Source organism: Sodiomyces alcalophilus (assembly GCF_042370955.1).
Source record: "Sodiomyces alcalophilus JCM 7366 unplaced genomic scaffold ACRALscaffold_2, whole genome shotgun sequence".
Taxonomy (NCBI): Eukaryota; Fungi; Ascomycota; class Sordariomycetes; order Glomerellales; family Plectosphaerellaceae; genus Sodiomyces; species Sodiomyces alcalophilus.
The window spans coordinates 4,774,387-4,790,073 of record NW_027263533.1 but is presented as its reverse complement, the minus strand read 5'-3'; the positions used below and the strand labels follow the sequence as shown (position 1 = coordinate 4,790,073).

At 53.3% G+C, this 15,687-nt stretch overlaps 4 protein-coding genes across 4 annotated transcripts; all 4 read right to left on the bottom strand.

Annotated features, from left to right (window-relative positions):
• Positions 1-2,822: 2,822 nt before the first annotated feature.
• On the bottom strand, positions 2,823-5,203 carry ACRALDRAFT_1061876 (uncharacterized protein). The gene is made up of 4 exons (XM_071016498.1): positions 4,817-5,203; positions 4,517-4,746; positions 4,194-4,451; positions 2,823-4,116 (listed from the first exon to the last, which is right to left on the bottom strand). Exons 1-4 carry the CDS (start codon positions 4,990-4,992, stop codon positions 3,152-3,154), a joined length of 1,629 nt encoding a protein of 542 aa, XP_070877787.1. The 5' UTR covers positions 4,993-5,203; the 3' UTR covers positions 2,823-3,151.
• A 4,243-nt stretch (positions 5,204-9,446) lies between these two features.
• ACRALDRAFT_1061875 (uncharacterized protein) lies at positions 9,447-11,037 on the bottom strand. Its single transcript, XM_071016497.1, has one exon. It carries the CDS (start codon positions 10,597-10,599, stop codon positions 9,880-9,882), a length of 720 nt encoding a protein of 239 aa, XP_070877786.1. The 5' UTR covers positions 10,600-11,037; the 3' UTR covers positions 9,447-9,879.
• A 730-nt stretch (positions 11,038-11,767) lies between these two features.
• On the bottom strand, positions 11,768-12,533 carry ACRALDRAFT_1075211 (uncharacterized protein). Its single transcript, XM_071018346.1, has 2 exons — positions 12,447-12,533; positions 11,768-12,266 (listed from the first exon to the last, which is right to left on the bottom strand). The coding sequence occupies exon 2, from the start codon at positions 12,236-12,238 to the stop codon at positions 11,948-11,950; it is 291 nt and encodes a 96-aa protein (XP_070877785.1). The 5' UTR covers positions 12,239-12,266; positions 12,447-12,533; the 3' UTR covers positions 11,768-11,947.
• Positions 12,534-12,705: 172 nt separating this feature from the next.
• Positions 12,706-14,377, bottom strand: ACRALDRAFT_1075210 (uncharacterized protein). Its single transcript, XM_071018345.1, has 3 exons — positions 14,198-14,377; positions 14,082-14,141; positions 12,706-14,015 (listed from the first exon to the last, which is right to left on the bottom strand). The coding sequence occupies exons 1-3, from the start codon at positions 14,237-14,239 to the stop codon at positions 12,819-12,821; spliced, it is 1,299 nt and encodes a 432-aa protein (XP_070877784.1). The 5' UTR covers positions 14,240-14,377; the 3' UTR covers positions 12,706-12,818.
• Positions 14,378-15,687: the final 1,310 nt, after the last annotated feature.

The following is a 15,687-nucleotide window of genomic DNA, read 5'->3' as shown; positions in this document are numbered from 1 at the left end:
CGTGGGAAGAATAGCCTCGAAGTGTAGTCAAATCGGTCATCTCAAAACAAGGCAAAGAGCGCTGGGAAGGGCGTAAAGGCGATGACGCGAGGATTCTCTCGAGACCCAGCTCGACGCGAAAAGACGATCCCAGGATGAGATTTGCGCGCGCTGGAATAGCGTGCCTATAATGCTACGTCATTTGACACGTCGCCAGGCGCGGAACTGCGGCGTAGCAAATTCGCATCCGATCAACCAGCTAGTTCCCCACGATTGAACAGGACAAAGGGCCCGAGAAAAGGCCCGCTGGGCAGATTTGGGGGCCGCCGTCGCGTCGCACAAGCCACTGGACCAGTGGTGGTGGGAAGAAGAGGGGGAAATCGGAGGGCGGCTGCAGAGCTCCGTCGGGAGGCGTTGCCTAGTCGTTGCGGCGGGCAAGTGAAGAGCGAATACAACTGGTGGACTGTAAATATACGGGGCCACACGCAGCTCAAGGGGGATCCCCCGACGATTACCCTGATATACAGCGTACAACGTACAACGTACGTACCCCAACGTTCCTCCACACCATCCACCCCCTCCTTCTGTCCTCTTCCGACGGTGGAGCTTTCCCCCCAAAACAAACTGCTGGAAGCGGAGCTGTCAGAAAGGGGCCGAAATGTGGGAGGATGGGGAAGCGAATTGTCGATTACACTCCACGATGGGGCCAAACGCGGCCAAGAAGGGATGGGGGATGGGGGGCATTCCAGGCGGGTAACCAACCATGCGAACTCGGCTCGCCGCAGTTGCATCAAGTTGGGCACCCAGTCCTGCCAGCAAAGCAATACATAAAAACACGTGCGAGGAAGGGCGCCCTTGCATATGTACCGCAGTGCCTATCCGCGTCCCACCAGCTGGCATCTCGGTGCGGCGGTCAATGTTACGGAACCGGAGTCGGGATGGCGATGCCGGGTTCCCCGAGTAGCCACGTCAATATAACGGTGGATTCCGCGAGAATAAAAATAAAAGCATCAAATGCATGCAGAGTTACTTTTGGTTCGAGACAGGTCACAGGGGGAGGAAGTGGGACTGGTAAGACGGGGCAGAGATGGGGACATGACATGGTAAAGGAGGAATCAGGTCAGAGTGGATAGCAAAGGTATGGAATGGAATGGGGTGCATATGGGGGAGAGAGGCCGAATGAAGCCCCCCGGTCGGCCGTAGGTAGGGCGGAATACAGATCGGAACGGGCACCAGCGAGGTCATCCAATGAGATAGGGAACCGATGGGGAGTAAATGGTTAGAATGAAATAAGAATAGTAATAGGTAATGAAAAGAAAAGAAAAGAAAAACAAAAAGCCGGTGAAGAGACGCGAGGACAAAATGTAAAGACGAAGAAGACATTTGGCAGCGCGGCGTGGAATCGGTGGCCAATGACGACTAAAGAGACGACGACGACCTGCATCGTCGTACAATGAATGAAGAGGGTAGAAAGTCAGCCAGAGCGCACTTGCAGAACTGTCTTGTCTCACTTTACTGCCCGAGTCGACGCCTACCTGGTCGGCTGGAAGCAAACCGTCCATTGAGAACGAGGAAAGCAAGGATGGGGGAGTAGGAAAGGGGGGAGGGGTGGTATATGGAAAGGTTTCTCTTATCGGAACCGTTGCCGTATCTCCGTCGACGGTCTGTGATCACCTTTTCGGATAGTGCCGCAGCAAGGCGGACGGACGGAGGGCAGCCACATGACAAAAGTTCCGGCAGAGTCAATGTCGCCCTGCTTCGATAGATTTGGGAAAGGACACTGTCTCGACGAGTGATTCCACAAATGTTTCGAAGCTATTGACTTTAACATTTAGCGGAACTTTTGCGGCCGATGCGGTACAACTTGGAAGTACCTAGGTAGGTAATAGTAGCTATTTCCGATTATTCGTCTTTCTCATGCTTCATTACTATGATTAATTTCTTTTTTCCAGGCTCCCTTTACTCAGCTGAGACCAGAGGAATTCCTGCGGAATTTGGAACGGACGCCGGGCATGCAATATACCATTATAATGGAATTAACTGCGACGGGCCCTGAAGACAATGGAGAGGTGGCATTCCGCCGCGTCTTCCATGTCCTCCATGTCAAGCAGACAGACACAGGAGAGAAGCGCAGGCCTTGAGCGTCCCTCTCTCTCTTCAACTTGGCAGCAATCTTACCACTCAAGTTCACTCACCAGTCCACTACTATTTGCTTAGTCGGCGTATACTCGGCGCGTCTTCACTGCCCAGGACAACAAAGCTGCAAGTGACCCATCTAGTCAAGTTGTACAAAGTACGTTGCAATGAATGTGGTAAAAAGGTAAGTCTGATGCGCAGTGGATCTGGGATCATCGCCCAACGTCGCATTGGAACTGCGTCCATGGTCCGTATCGTAATTAGTGTATGCGGTCGGTATTAAATGTGCATGGAATAAATGAACTCGGCCCCAGGGGAAAAGGAGGCAACTCGAACGGCGACTCGCTCCGTCGCTTCATTCATACAATCAAGTTGAGTATTAAATTAGTATTATTTATTATACTATGTATCACCATTACAATACCGTCGTTTTAACTGGCTGCTTGGCTGCTCATCAAACCTGCATAAATTGCCCCAGCGTGTGCACATGGAACCGGGGTGCAGAGGTTGCAGGCTTGGCGGGACTGGCAACTGATCGAAACTGCAGCATGCCGTGAAGGAAGAGCGGGAGAAGGTAAGGGTGAAAAGGCGGAGAAGGGGCGACCTCGAGAAGAGCGCACCAAGGCGGATCAAGTTGTTTGAGAGGGAAAATTGAGACAAAAGTCCCAAGATCTTTTTCAACTCGCAGTCACATATCACCACAATGGGAACAAGAGATTGTTTGCACTGCAAAAACGGGTATCTATATTGCAAGTGTATGTATATATATAAAGTATAATGCCGCCAGGAACACCCATATAGTTGTGCTTCCACCAGGAAATCCAAACAAGGGAGTCCGTCATGACATATTGGTATCGTAGGGGGAAAGTGTTTTAAAAAAGCATTATACAAGTCCTATCTCGTAACGCATCCACCAGGGCATCAACGGCCAAACAGTAAAAGAAAGCCGGTCCACCAGGCTGGGAGAAACAACTGGTTTGATTAAAGACAAGGACAAAAAGAAAGAAGAGGAATGAAAAATATACGTTCCCAACGATTAAGCCTTCTCCTGGGGAGTGACCTTCTCCTCGGTGTGCTCGCCCTCGGCCTGGAGGCTCTGCTCCTTGTCGATCTGGCCGAGATCAATGGCGGCGACCGCGGCATCCGGGCCGTCGATGACCTTGACAAGCTCCTCGAGGGTGGGGCCACGAGTCTCGACGTACATAAAGTAGACGAAGCAGAGCTCGAGGAAGACCCAGATGGAGTAGATGAGGTACAGGCGCCAGGTGTTGCCGCCGAGACCAGTCTCCTTGTCGCCCTCCCAGGCCTTGAGGGCGAGAGGGTTGGCGTAGTTGTTGAGGAGGAGGGCGACCTGGATGGCAATGTTGAGGATCATGAGACCCTTGGCACGGAGGGAGTAGGGGAGAATCTCGACGGCGTAGCCGATGAGGAGACCAGACCACGCGGTGGAGTAGAAGAACTGGAACAGCCAGATGAAGAAAATCATGGCGTGGTTGGAGCCAGGGGCGTTCTTCTGCTCGTAGAGACCGCAGGTGAGAGTCCAGATGACGAGAGTACCGCACATACCACCGGTGGCGAGCAGGAAGGTGGGGCGACGACCGAGCTTATCGACCATCATGGCGAAGCTGATGGAGACAATCATAGCCATCGAGGTGGATCCAGCGTTGAGACCAAGACGGGCGGTGTTGTCGGAAATACCGGCATTCTTGTACAGAATAGCAGTGTAGTTGGAGATAATGGCGTTACCGGACCACTGGGAGAAGATACCGAGCGAGATGATGACAATGAGACGGTAGCGGTTGCCCTTGGTGCGGAAGAAGTCGACATACTTGGTGCTGGTGTTGGCGATCTGCTCGAGCTTGATGGTGTCGCGAATCTCACGGAACTCGAACTGGACGGTGGGGTGGTCGGCATCGCCGTTGGCGTGGTACTTGGCGAGGATGGACAGGGCCTCGTCGTGGCGGTCCTTGGCGATGAGGAAACGGGGAGACTCAGGGACCCCTGCGGATCATGTTAGTGACATTGATGCGATATGGAATGGCGTTTTATTGCGGGGGTGGGGGGCATTGAAAACTTACACCACAGGAAGAGCAGCTGGACGAAAGAGGGGGCACCCTGGAGGATGGCAGGGATACGCCACGACCACTCGTTGTCCAGGAAGTTGGTACCGAAGGCGGTCCAGGCGACGATGAGGGCACCAAGGTTCCAGAGACAGTTGTAGACGGTGGTGAGACGGGCACGATGCTGAGGATGGCAGATCTCAGTGAGCAACATGGGCGAGGCGATCTGGGCGAACGAGTTGCCGAAACCGAGGAGGACACGACCACCAGCGAAAGCTAGACGCACGCTTGTTAGCAAACTGATCAAGGCGCCGAGGGCGATACAAGCGGTGAAGTCATACTTCCATAGTCCTGAGCAGCACCCTGCATGACAGCACCGACAATCATGATGACGAAGCCAATCGCGATGGAGAGACGACGGCCATAGTTATCGGTAATGAAGGGAACAATAGGAATCGAGACGACGGAACCAATCTGGTAGAGGGCGACGAGAAGACCGAGATCACTGCCGGAGGGGTTGCCGAAGAACTCGGTCCAAGAATCGAAGTTCTGGACAGAGTTGAAGAACATGCTACAAAGCAAGTCCAGTCAGTATAATGCGAACCATCATGTCCGTGTCAAGACTCTGTTTTCAGACGTACCCATCGTAACCGGTGGAAGCGGACGACACGCAAAGAACAATGGCGTAGAAGTAAAGCTTCCTCAGACCGGGATCCTTGTGCCAGGTGACCCTCTCAAACTGAGGGGCCTCCTCTACTGCCGCAGCCGTCGCCTCGGCATTGGGCTTCGCCTGCTTGAAGTAGGTGAATCGTCCCATGGTGACTGATGAAGACGACGAAACCGGGGGTGTTGACACGGGTGTTCCTCTCTTCTGTTGCTGTACGAGCGGTCGAGAAGCTGTACAGACTCTGCCACTTGATATTGAACAAGGGAAGGAGGAGGTTGAGAGGAGAGAGAGAGTTGTGTGTGTCGGAGGGAGAGAGGATGAGGATGAGGATGAAGACGATGGGAAGAGGCGGGGGACCCCAGGTCTAGATATATGGGGGAGGAACGAGCTGTCAGTCGGTCCATGGGGCAGAGCCCTGGCCGTCTCCGATGGAGTTCGCCCCAGGGGCGACGAGACCAAGGGACCAAGAGGGCCTGCATTGACGGACAAGCGGACCGGATTTCAGATCCAGATCCATGGGGCATGATGCACCACCCATGGGGACATTCTCCCATCGAATGAACATGAACGCGAACAAAACGGGGGGAGAAGACGCGCTATGCCCAATTAGCCATCAGCCGACTGGTAGGTCCCGCGTCGCGACAGGGATACGAAGCTGTAGCCAGTGACTGGCCGTGTCGATTTCCAGACTAAGCCCGTAAAAGCCGTCGTACCATGAAGGGCTTCCCCCCAGGATGTCCCAACGGGCCAGGCCGGTTTGGTAAAAAAGCAGAGGAACGAAAGTAACGAATGGGGGTGGGGTGCGACGAGGACCAGGCGTGGGTGGTTCTATTGCAACGTCTGTGCCGCCGGAGCGTGCTAGTGGTGCTCCCGAACACCCAAAGAACACTTCTTCGCCCTTGTCCTCCGCAACCGAAAACTGCAAGGCTAGGAGACGCCAAGGAGAATCATATTGAGCACTCAATCATATTCGGTCGCCAAACAGCCAAACACATGAACCAACCTCAAGGTCGGGCTTTTAGCCTCCCATGCCGAGAGACCTCAAACCAGCACAGGCAGAGGGAGAACGGGAAGTGAGAGAGTGAGTACAGGCGCCTCGTCCAGGCCATCAATCATTCCATGCTTCTCAGTGTATCGAATACGTTGTGCGGTTATTCTAGACTTGCTCGTTTTGCCTCCGGCGCGCCTTCTTTTTGCCTTTGACGATGCGATTCGCGATTTCACGACGCCAGTATGATTCGCATATGACTTTCATTATTGTTGGGCCGACTACATCGCCACATAGATGTGGCTCTGCGTTGGCAGGATCAGCCCCAGAGTTGGTCCCCCAGAATATAACGTAGGAGGTATGGCCCCGGAGCGCCCCAGGTTTTGCCCCGGTCGGGTCGAGGTGTTGGGTGGGTGTACAACGTACGTTGTACATACGTTGTACATAGAGAAATGTGATAGAAAATAGAGCCTGTGCCAGCTTGGGCCGACCAACATTCCGGGATATGTTGCTGTCTTTCCATCTTGGTATTTCTTGGGTATCCAGTCTCGGTCAGCATGGCATCGGGTCGTTAGAGGCTAAGCTGACTTCAGGGCACCCTGTGGCGTGAAAGGACCAGCTTGCTGTCCGGTCCAGTTTCCCGAAATGATGAGACACAGGGGGCGGCGGTATGGCCATCAGGGAGTCAACCTAGTCCAATCCCTTGGCATAATCTCCACTCTCTGTTCCCCAGGGGGCCAAGTGTGCATGGAAGGGGTGAATGTGGGGTGAACGGTGTCCAAGAGGACGCTCGTACAGGTGGATTCCCAGTGGTTCTCGCTAGCCTACCCGACTTAGGCACGCCTTATTACGAGGTAGAACATTCGTGGAAGCTGTAGCCGCCGAGGCGAAAGCCGTAGGTACGGGGTGAATTTTGGCACTAGTTCGTAAGGTACTCAAATCTTAGCAGCATGGCTTTGCTCGGGTAGCGCGCAAACGCATCCGCTAACAGTTCACTGGACGAATCTCTCGTTTTGATTGGAATGCCGTACCGAGCACGAATCTTGGAGCCTTGTATTGTCAAGGTCAACGGTCAACGGTCAACGGTCAACGGTCAACGGTCAACAGTCGACAATCAACAGTCAGCGGTCAACGGCCAGCGGTCAACGGCCAGCGGTCAACAGTCTACGGTCGACGGTCGACGGTCGACGGGTCTCCTGATACTAATGGAGCCGGCTCTCGGTAAAGGCCGGTTGATGATGCAAAACCCCCAAGGGGAGTGCCGGACTAGGTAAGATTTCGGACGTTGCACCTTGCACGGCTCTCGTCGTTGTCGTCGTCGTCGTCGTAGGAGCAGCCGCTTGCCGCCGCCCGCGAAGTGATTGTGGCGTTAAAGTTCTTGTGTCCCGTAATTATTACCTATCTACCACGGTAGTTGAAGGGACGCGTGATACGACAACCCGGCCAGCATTTGATGATGTAAATGTTACCAGTAGCAACCCGTCTTTAGCGTGGTGGGCGTGCCAGGACCAGCCTGCCCTCACTGTGGCATGTGATGCTTAGTAGGTAGTGGGGACGGGATTTGTTCGTGGGAACGGCGCTTTGTATGATGGGCTCATTAGTCTTTTCGCTTCAAATCTCGCTGAGAATGCAAAAAAGCGCGACGACCCAATGCCATGTGGCAATCGAAATATAGTGTCGCAATGTTGGCGCAAGACAAGGCCCAGGCAGTATCCTTAATAACTGCACCCTGCATCGAACTATCATCTCGGTACCAAAGACTGCAGGTTAGTTGGAGACGGCATTGCCGAAATATCGAAACGGATAAAATCATCACGTTCGTCTGTTTTGCAGATTCCAGGCTTTCAGAGTTGGGGGCCGCCTGTTCGCCCAGCACCAACAGGATCATCCGAGGGGAGTTCTCGACCTGAAGAACAGAGCGCATGATCGTGATATGACTGATTCGAGAGCCACCCAGACCCGGCTGCTGAACTTCTGAAGGATTTCGAGTCCCAATACAACGTACAACCTACGGTCGTCAATCTGGGGGTGGTCCGGGCAAGCTGTCAATTGGTTCGCAATGCAGCGTTCGGTGGATGACCCACGAGATCGATAACATGGGGGATTTCTCGGTAAGCTTCTCCAATGGGACCCTCTCCCCATGGGATTGACTGCTCTTCTGCCCCTTCTCCCCCGCGGAACTCGTTGGTCGGGGTAGGTAGCAGACCTCTTGGCAGTTGGAGCGAACAGTGAGCACCTGACACAATCACCCCGTCCTCTCGGTTGGCCTCGAGTACTAGATGAAAAAGGCCAAGAGGAGAGAAATGTGGGGAACGGCAAGTCGACCGGGTCTCCCCAGCTTCTGGTCATTTAGCCTGAATCCGGGTAAATTCATACCGTAGCAAGAGCCGGGAAGGGTAAGGAGGCGCAAAAGTGCCATGTGTCTCGCGTGGACGCTTCGAGGCAAGCCACAGTCGATATGCGACACCGGCTTATCTTTAGTAGCTCTGCGCCGCATTCAGATGGGTGGAAAGTGATGATGAGATCCGCGACGAAGTAGAAGAAGAATATCGACTCTGAAAGATGTTGCTGGATCGGTCAACAACGGTCCGGTGTCAGGCACAAACAACGTACAACGTACGGTTTCTTCTTTGTTCGCTCGGAAAGGCGGCTCATCGTTCTCAGCACAGATGAGACCCACAGCCAAGTAAGTAATCCCACGGCCTTGGTCACACCAAGAACCTATTCAGCCAATCTGACTACGAAGACACGAGAGAGAGAGAGAGAAGTACCACCTACAACGTAGGGGAGCGTTAGGCCCTTGTCCCTGTAGATACCCACCTTCATATTGCACCTCAGGGGTGCAGAAAAGAGAGATTGGGTGTGGATGCGGCGTGGCGTGCAGCCCCAAGCAGCCTCCTTCCCCATCTCATTGTCTCATTCGCCCCGCGATCCCCGCATGGTCGGTCCATTGCATTGCACATGCACAGACTGAACGGCGGCCCTCGATTTGCAGTTGCTTTCTTTCAAGTGCCAACGAGACAAGAGCCATGCTTGCGGTTCAGTCTTATGTAAGATGGTCTTCCAAACATATGTACAACGGATTGTACCTACGTTGTAGATAGTTGGAAGGAATTGAGGGCCGAAGTTCCAGGCTCTGCTCTGCTGATGTTGTTGGTGTTCTGTTTTCTCGCCGCCGAGATGGACAAAAGAAGGAAAGCTTTGGTGGGGAGCCGAAACAGGGTTCGCCTGTCTGTAAATTGGCATTTCTGGGCTAGAATAAAAAAAGAAAAATAATAGAACAAAAACAAAAGGTAAAATGAAAAGGCCAAGAATCTTCCGGCTTGTGGCATTGTGGACTAGATCGACGCAAGAGAGAATTGAGATACAAAAGGAAAAGGTCCAAGTTGAGGGGGGAGATGACAGGGTTGGTTTGAGTGCCGGGTGTTCCTGCAGGCAGTACGGAGTACAACGTACGAAGTACAACGTACATATTTCGTAATTGTGGATGATTGGTGTGTGTCGTGTGCCTGCACGGGAAGAAGCCAAAAGTACAACATAACGTGACACCAATAACGGAAAAATAGCTACTTCCACACTAAAGCATATTTAGGGTATCCGGCTGAAATGCTAGCATCACGGTTAACCTGGGTAAAGGGGTTGGAACATGCGCTAATAATACACTACTTCGTCCATGCTACTACTAACGCTTGTACCAACATACTTGGTTGGAACGTTTTCTTTTCAGCCTACTCGGCTATACTGACAGCTCGTCGCCGCTCCCTATCACTGACGCTCCGTGGACGCTCATGAAATCATGCCTCAAGATGAGACATGAGGCCAACATGGTATTGGAAATGCCATCAACATCCGGACAACCGCATATACCGCTCACCCTGGCGCAGGGACAGACGTTCAACGAAGCGTACCAGAACGACTCGAGTTTCTCAAGTCTGTAAGTGCACGAGCAGAACATCCGCCAGGTATAGTACTCCGATCCGGCGCCTCTTCGTCTTCCCATCCAGGATTGAATGGATGGCCGCAGCACCAGCCTGCCTTCTACCTCTTCCTCACCACGGCAGCTCCGTTCCCTTATACAACAGGAACTTGCCCGTGTCCTCCCGCTTCAGTCCGCCGAGCACACCCAACACTCCCTTCGCGCTATCTTCGATCTCGACCACGGCATTGGGCCCGCCCAGCTCCGTCTTGACATGGCCCGGATCGATAGCCACCACGATGGCCTTGTCCTTGAGGTTCTGCGCCTGATGCACCGTCAGCATGTTCAGCGCCGCCTTGCTGATGCTATACGGCGTAACACCCGCCCCGATTCGCCCGTCCGACAACATATCGAGGCTGCCGATCCCTGAGCTGATGTTGGCCACAATCGCCATGGGCGAGAGCAGCGGCAGCAACACCTGCAGCACGCGCGCCGGTCCCACGAGATTGGTGCTCATATGTGACATGATGGCATCGGGCGTCACCGTCAGGCCGGTCTGATCCGGCGACTGCAGGATGGCCGCGTTGTTGATGATGACGTCAATCTGTGTTCCTGCGCCGATGGCGCCCTCGACCCTCGCCGCGAGCCCTGCGACGGAAGACTCGGAAGATACGTCGCATTCGATGATGTGGACGGTGCCTTCGGAAGCGCCTTGAGCGGCGCGCAGAGCGGCGAGATCTCCCTGAAGGTTCCGCACGGCGGCCACGATTGTGTTGTCTTTAGAGCGGCCAAGTTGGCGGACGTATTCCAGGCCGATACCGGTCCTTGTGCCTGTCACGACGTAAACAGTCATGGTGCTCGTGGCTCTGGGCGGCAATGGGACGGAGATTTTGATCTTGCGATATTCCCTTCTGAGACTGGCTGGTGCTAAGCTTCGTGCTGCGTGCTGCGTGCTGCGTGTTAGAGTCTAGGCTTCGTGCTTCGTGCGCCTCCCCTCCTTTTTTAACACGCAGGTCGTGCCAATGTCTTTATATATCCCCACCAAACCATCGACCATTCGCACATTTTGTTGCCCCGCCTTACGGATATGAACGCAGTGAGAGCGTGGGGAAACGCTCATGAAACCCCTCATTGTTTCCACTCCGAATATTCTCGAAGTGAAAGACGACACATACTTATGATCTGCCTCCCGAACCAGGCTTTCTTCATTGCGACTACTCACCAGCTTTGATTAGTCTCTCCCCCCCTTGGAATGGAACGTCAACCATGGGGGATTGGGTGTATGAGTCACTATATACACATAAGCTGACAAATTCCTGCATGACCGAATTCGAAGATAGGGGTCACGGAGGAAAGTAATCCAGATGCCCTCACCCCAATCCGAATGTTAGATGATGGAGGATTTGGCCCTTCATTTTCCCCTCCCCTCATGGAGCGCCGATGAGAAAATGTACGGACCATGCATGTCCCGACCTGGGATGGAATGGAATGGACTGTAAATCTCGGGGAGCGGCGGGATTCGAGGGGTCGATGAGGTCTTGCAAGTCCACATCAAAGAAGCAAGGAAAGTAGGACATGTTTTGTCGAGTGATTAACCAAGCATGGTTAGTGGCTCTGCTTGTTGATCAATTCATCAATGCCCACTGCCATGTGAAATGGCCCTTGTCGTTAGCTCGAAGCCATCCGACATCCCACCGATACCGAGTCCGACGCGGAGCGCTTCTTCCGCTGCTAGTCATAGTACTCATAGGGATAGCTTGAGTGGAATAGTGCTCCTTTTGTCGTTTCGACGAGCAGAGAAGTGATGGAAGCAGATGCGTAAACGTCCGGGACGGGGAGACGGACTGCTTTTACACCAGACAGGGCGTGTGTTCCTCCCAACTCTCGTTCAACGTCACTGTCCGCTCTGGGCTACAGGAAAAGATGGACTCCCGCATGTAGCCGCCCGCATGGTACACATGCCTATGACGTTCCTGAAAGCGACGACTATCACCATAATTTAGCAACGACGTAACTACGCGAAGTCGATGGCTCTTGGATAGAGGTATTTACAATCAGAGCAATCAGTCGCTTGATTAAATACGCCCATGTCAAATCGATACAGATACAGATGGATCATTGGACAACTGGTAAGGTTCAGGAGATGGACGTAACGGTAAAGAGTATTCATTGATACGTAAATACGGAACAGTTTGAACGTGTCAACCCGAGCTGACCGGGGGGATAATGGCGACCTCGTCCCCTTCCTTGATAATTGTACCTGACGCCTGTCCATCTGCTGGCACATCTACATATTCCAAGTTGACGGTAACCAAGCACGAGTCGAGAATATTCGACTTCATACCGGGATGCCTCTCCTCTAGGGCATCAAACAGCTGGCCCAGAGGTAGAGGCGCCGGCAGTGCTTCGTACTGTTTCGATGTGAATGAATTGGCACTCGCAAAGTAGAGCACATTGAAGTGCCCACTTGGCGGCCGAGGTACAGCAGTCATCGTGTCAACGTCACAACCATCCCTACAGCTTTTCTCCAGTCAGTCTCGAGAGTCTTCGACAAAAAGTGCAAGAAAACAGCGTTGAGCATAATGCAGGATCAGAGATCTTGGTGATAATAAAATACATCAGGGATGATCAGGTAATACATGCTATAATGTAGCATCATTCCTGCGTAATACGAATGCTAAGGGGAGACGAGGATCTTACCTGAAGGAGCACGCAAATAGGCATACGCACAACGCTTGCTCGCGTTCAGTTTCAGAGGAGGAAGAGAAAGGTGAAAAGGTGGTGGAGGAATGAAATCGAGAGCTAAAATATGAGAAATTTCAGCGCATACAAGGTCCGGGCTCTATCACGTGACTATAGCCCGCGCTCCTTCTATCCCTGGTCCCGCGTATTACTAACACGGCGAAACTAGTTATCACATGTAATACGAAACAAATCCGTATGTAATAATGCTTGTTCTCACAGAGTATGGCAACTTATATTCGTATAACTTTATAATTATGGGACGCATATTCCCAAGTGTCCAGATTTCTCTTAAAAAGCACGCGATATGGGGTATCTATTGGGAGACCATCAAGAAAGCTTCGCCATCCGGGCCTCCAGATCCTTAATCCAACCTTCCATGGCCTTCATGTTTCCAGCCATGGTAGCATCACCTTGCTTTACGGACTCCTCGGCCTTCTCTAGACCCTCTCTCCACAGCTTGATGTCGGCCGCCATCTCCGCCTGCTGCCGCTCTATGCGTTCGAGCGTCTCGCTCGCGGATGCGGCATCTCCATGGATGGTCCGAAGGGACCTGAGGCGGTCCAACAGGGGCGGGAGGAGGGGCGCAAGGTTCTCGATCGTCGGCAGGGTGCCATAGAGCGCATTGATCTTGGCCGTCTGCTCCGAGTCCTCGGGCCTCTCGGTGGCCACGCCCTGGGCCTCCAGCGCCTCCTGGGCGCTCTTGGCCCCTTGACGGGCCTTCTCGAGCTGCTGGGCCTCTTGCGTCAGAGTCCTAACGCGCCGTGAGATGGCGTCGAGGTTTGTTGTTGATGCCTGCGACAAGGTGACAATCTGACGTTGCAGTCCGTCCACGGTGGGGAGGATAGCTCGTGGGAGACCACTGACGTCTACCTCGGGCAGAGCTGCCGAATTTATGCCAATCGCCTTCTCAAGGAGCATGAGGCGGCGGTCGAAATCGGCTGCCTTGGCGAGAGCGTGGCTCTGTTCGTACGTGGGCGCGTAAGTGACGGTATAGGTTGCGCTGCCATCGATAGAAGCCATCCCTGTTTCCGCTGGTGTCGCCGTGGGTTCCGCTGGCCCAGAAGCGGCAGCCCGTGGCCCCCGCATGTAAGATTCGCTGATTCCGGATATCTCGTCGAGCATCTCGCTGAGAGATGCAAGCTTGTCGCCCTGGTCATCGCCCTCTGGCGGTTGCGAGGCCGATGCGGCTGCCTTCTTCCCATGTTCTTCCTTTGCCTCCGCAATCTCCCGCTGTAATCGTGCGATTTTACGGTCTAGGCTCTCCCCTTGCTCGTCATCGTCGCTGAAATCGCCAATCCCCTCGGTACCGTCTTGTAGAATGCGCTGTCGGCGCGTGGATGTTTTGTAGGACTTTCGCTTGCCGTCGACACGATCGGAAAAATCGGCCGATGTTGCGTCGACACTGTAAGGGAGGAAACGGGATCTAGCCTCGTCTATCCGGAGACGAGATCGAGAGATGCCCGTTGCGTCATCGTCATCGTGGTCGTCGAGTTCATCGTCCGATTGTGATCTGCCGGTCGTAGTCTGCGTTGGATTTTGGTTAGTCGGCATGCGGACAGGCGCCCATGGTGAGGATCCATGTGTGCTTACGGGAACGGTAGAGATGTCGTCGGTCAGTTCTGGCGTTTCGTATATATCTGGAGCTGAGTCCTGTGTACCATTAGTACGACGGGGATCATGAGAAACCTCGGTGGACGGGAACGAACAAGATCAGGAAGATTGGCATATTTCCTGTTGAGCGTCGCCATTTCGGCGCACAAGACTGATATAGGATATGGGGTGGTTTATGGGTTTAGCGGACCCCTAGAGAAATTATTTGACCTTGTGATTTTCACGACAGGACCATACGAAGTACGTTGTTGGCGTTGGTGGTGAAGGCATTCGTGGTCGATCTGGAGCTTTGGGGCACCCCTGGCAAGTCCACGGGTTGGAACACTGTACAGACAGGGTAGGCATGTACATAGGTACTTCAGGACGATGGTTTTAGTGGAGAATAATGCCATTTGAGCCAAGGGAAAAGCTTCTTTACAAGGAGGAGAAAGGTACTGAGTACATATTTGCAATCGGATATGGGTGGGCCGTGTGCATACCGAAGACACTGTGTCCACACACACACGGCAAGGTCAAGGCGCGTCCGACCGCGTCCCTCACAGCCATTGACGAGATATACTGACGCTCTTAACCTTAAGAGTCTTATCTGATTCACTAAAAGCACCACGACAAGGCAATAAGCCATTGCCATCTCTGACTTAATCTGTGAGCTGGATCTCCCGTCATCCTTATCTGATTCACACGACCACCACGCATGGCAATTCATCACTTTGACATGAGGTCAATATCCGCTCAACGCAGAGCAGCTTGAATGACCCCGGTAGGCGTCCACAGCCGTTGACTGAACCCATGGTCGTCCTTGTCTGGCAACTCTGGTCTGGGGAAATATAACTTAGTGAGAGGCTGTCCTTTACCGGGCCAGGCACAAACCTTCGGCCATGCCTCCTAGAAAGCAAAGGACGCTCGGCCTTACCAGGCATGCAACACCATTGTTGAGGCAGATCGGCCGCCAACCACGAGAAGGTCCTATACGGAAGAGAGCCAAGACTCCTGAGGACATCCATGCTCCACCCGAGGACTCTGATGCAGAGAGTTGTCAGGATGCATCTGGAGACGATTCTTCAGTCAAAGACGAGGTCACAGGCGCACTGGTCGACAAAGAAAACACCTCTCAGAGCGATACAGACTCACCACCACGGGGCCATATCAAAGCCACTTCCTTTCGATCTGGCAAGAGCACCAAAACTACTTTTCAGAGCCGGGGCGAGAGTCGGGCACCACTAGCTAGACGAAACACGAACAAGGCAGCGGCCGAGACCAGGGGTATCAAGCGTGACGCCAACGATTTGGACGATCTGGACGGCAATAATGTCCCAAATGCCGTCGCCGCTTCGAGCTCTCAGAGGAGCAAAATGAGAGGCTCGTCTCCAGGACCCAGTTCCAAGGAGAGCGATCACCACACGAATGCTTTCAACTGGTCCAATGTCAAACAAGCCAACAGAAAATATGGCAGAAAAGCTCCCAGGAGGTCTTTTTCTAGATCCCAGGAGGGAGGTGAGTCTTGTTCATCATGTTGCAAGAGATACCGCTGACAAAAGGCAGACCCTGCCTCGCGGCAAGTCTCCAAAACTGCATCTTTTCAAGT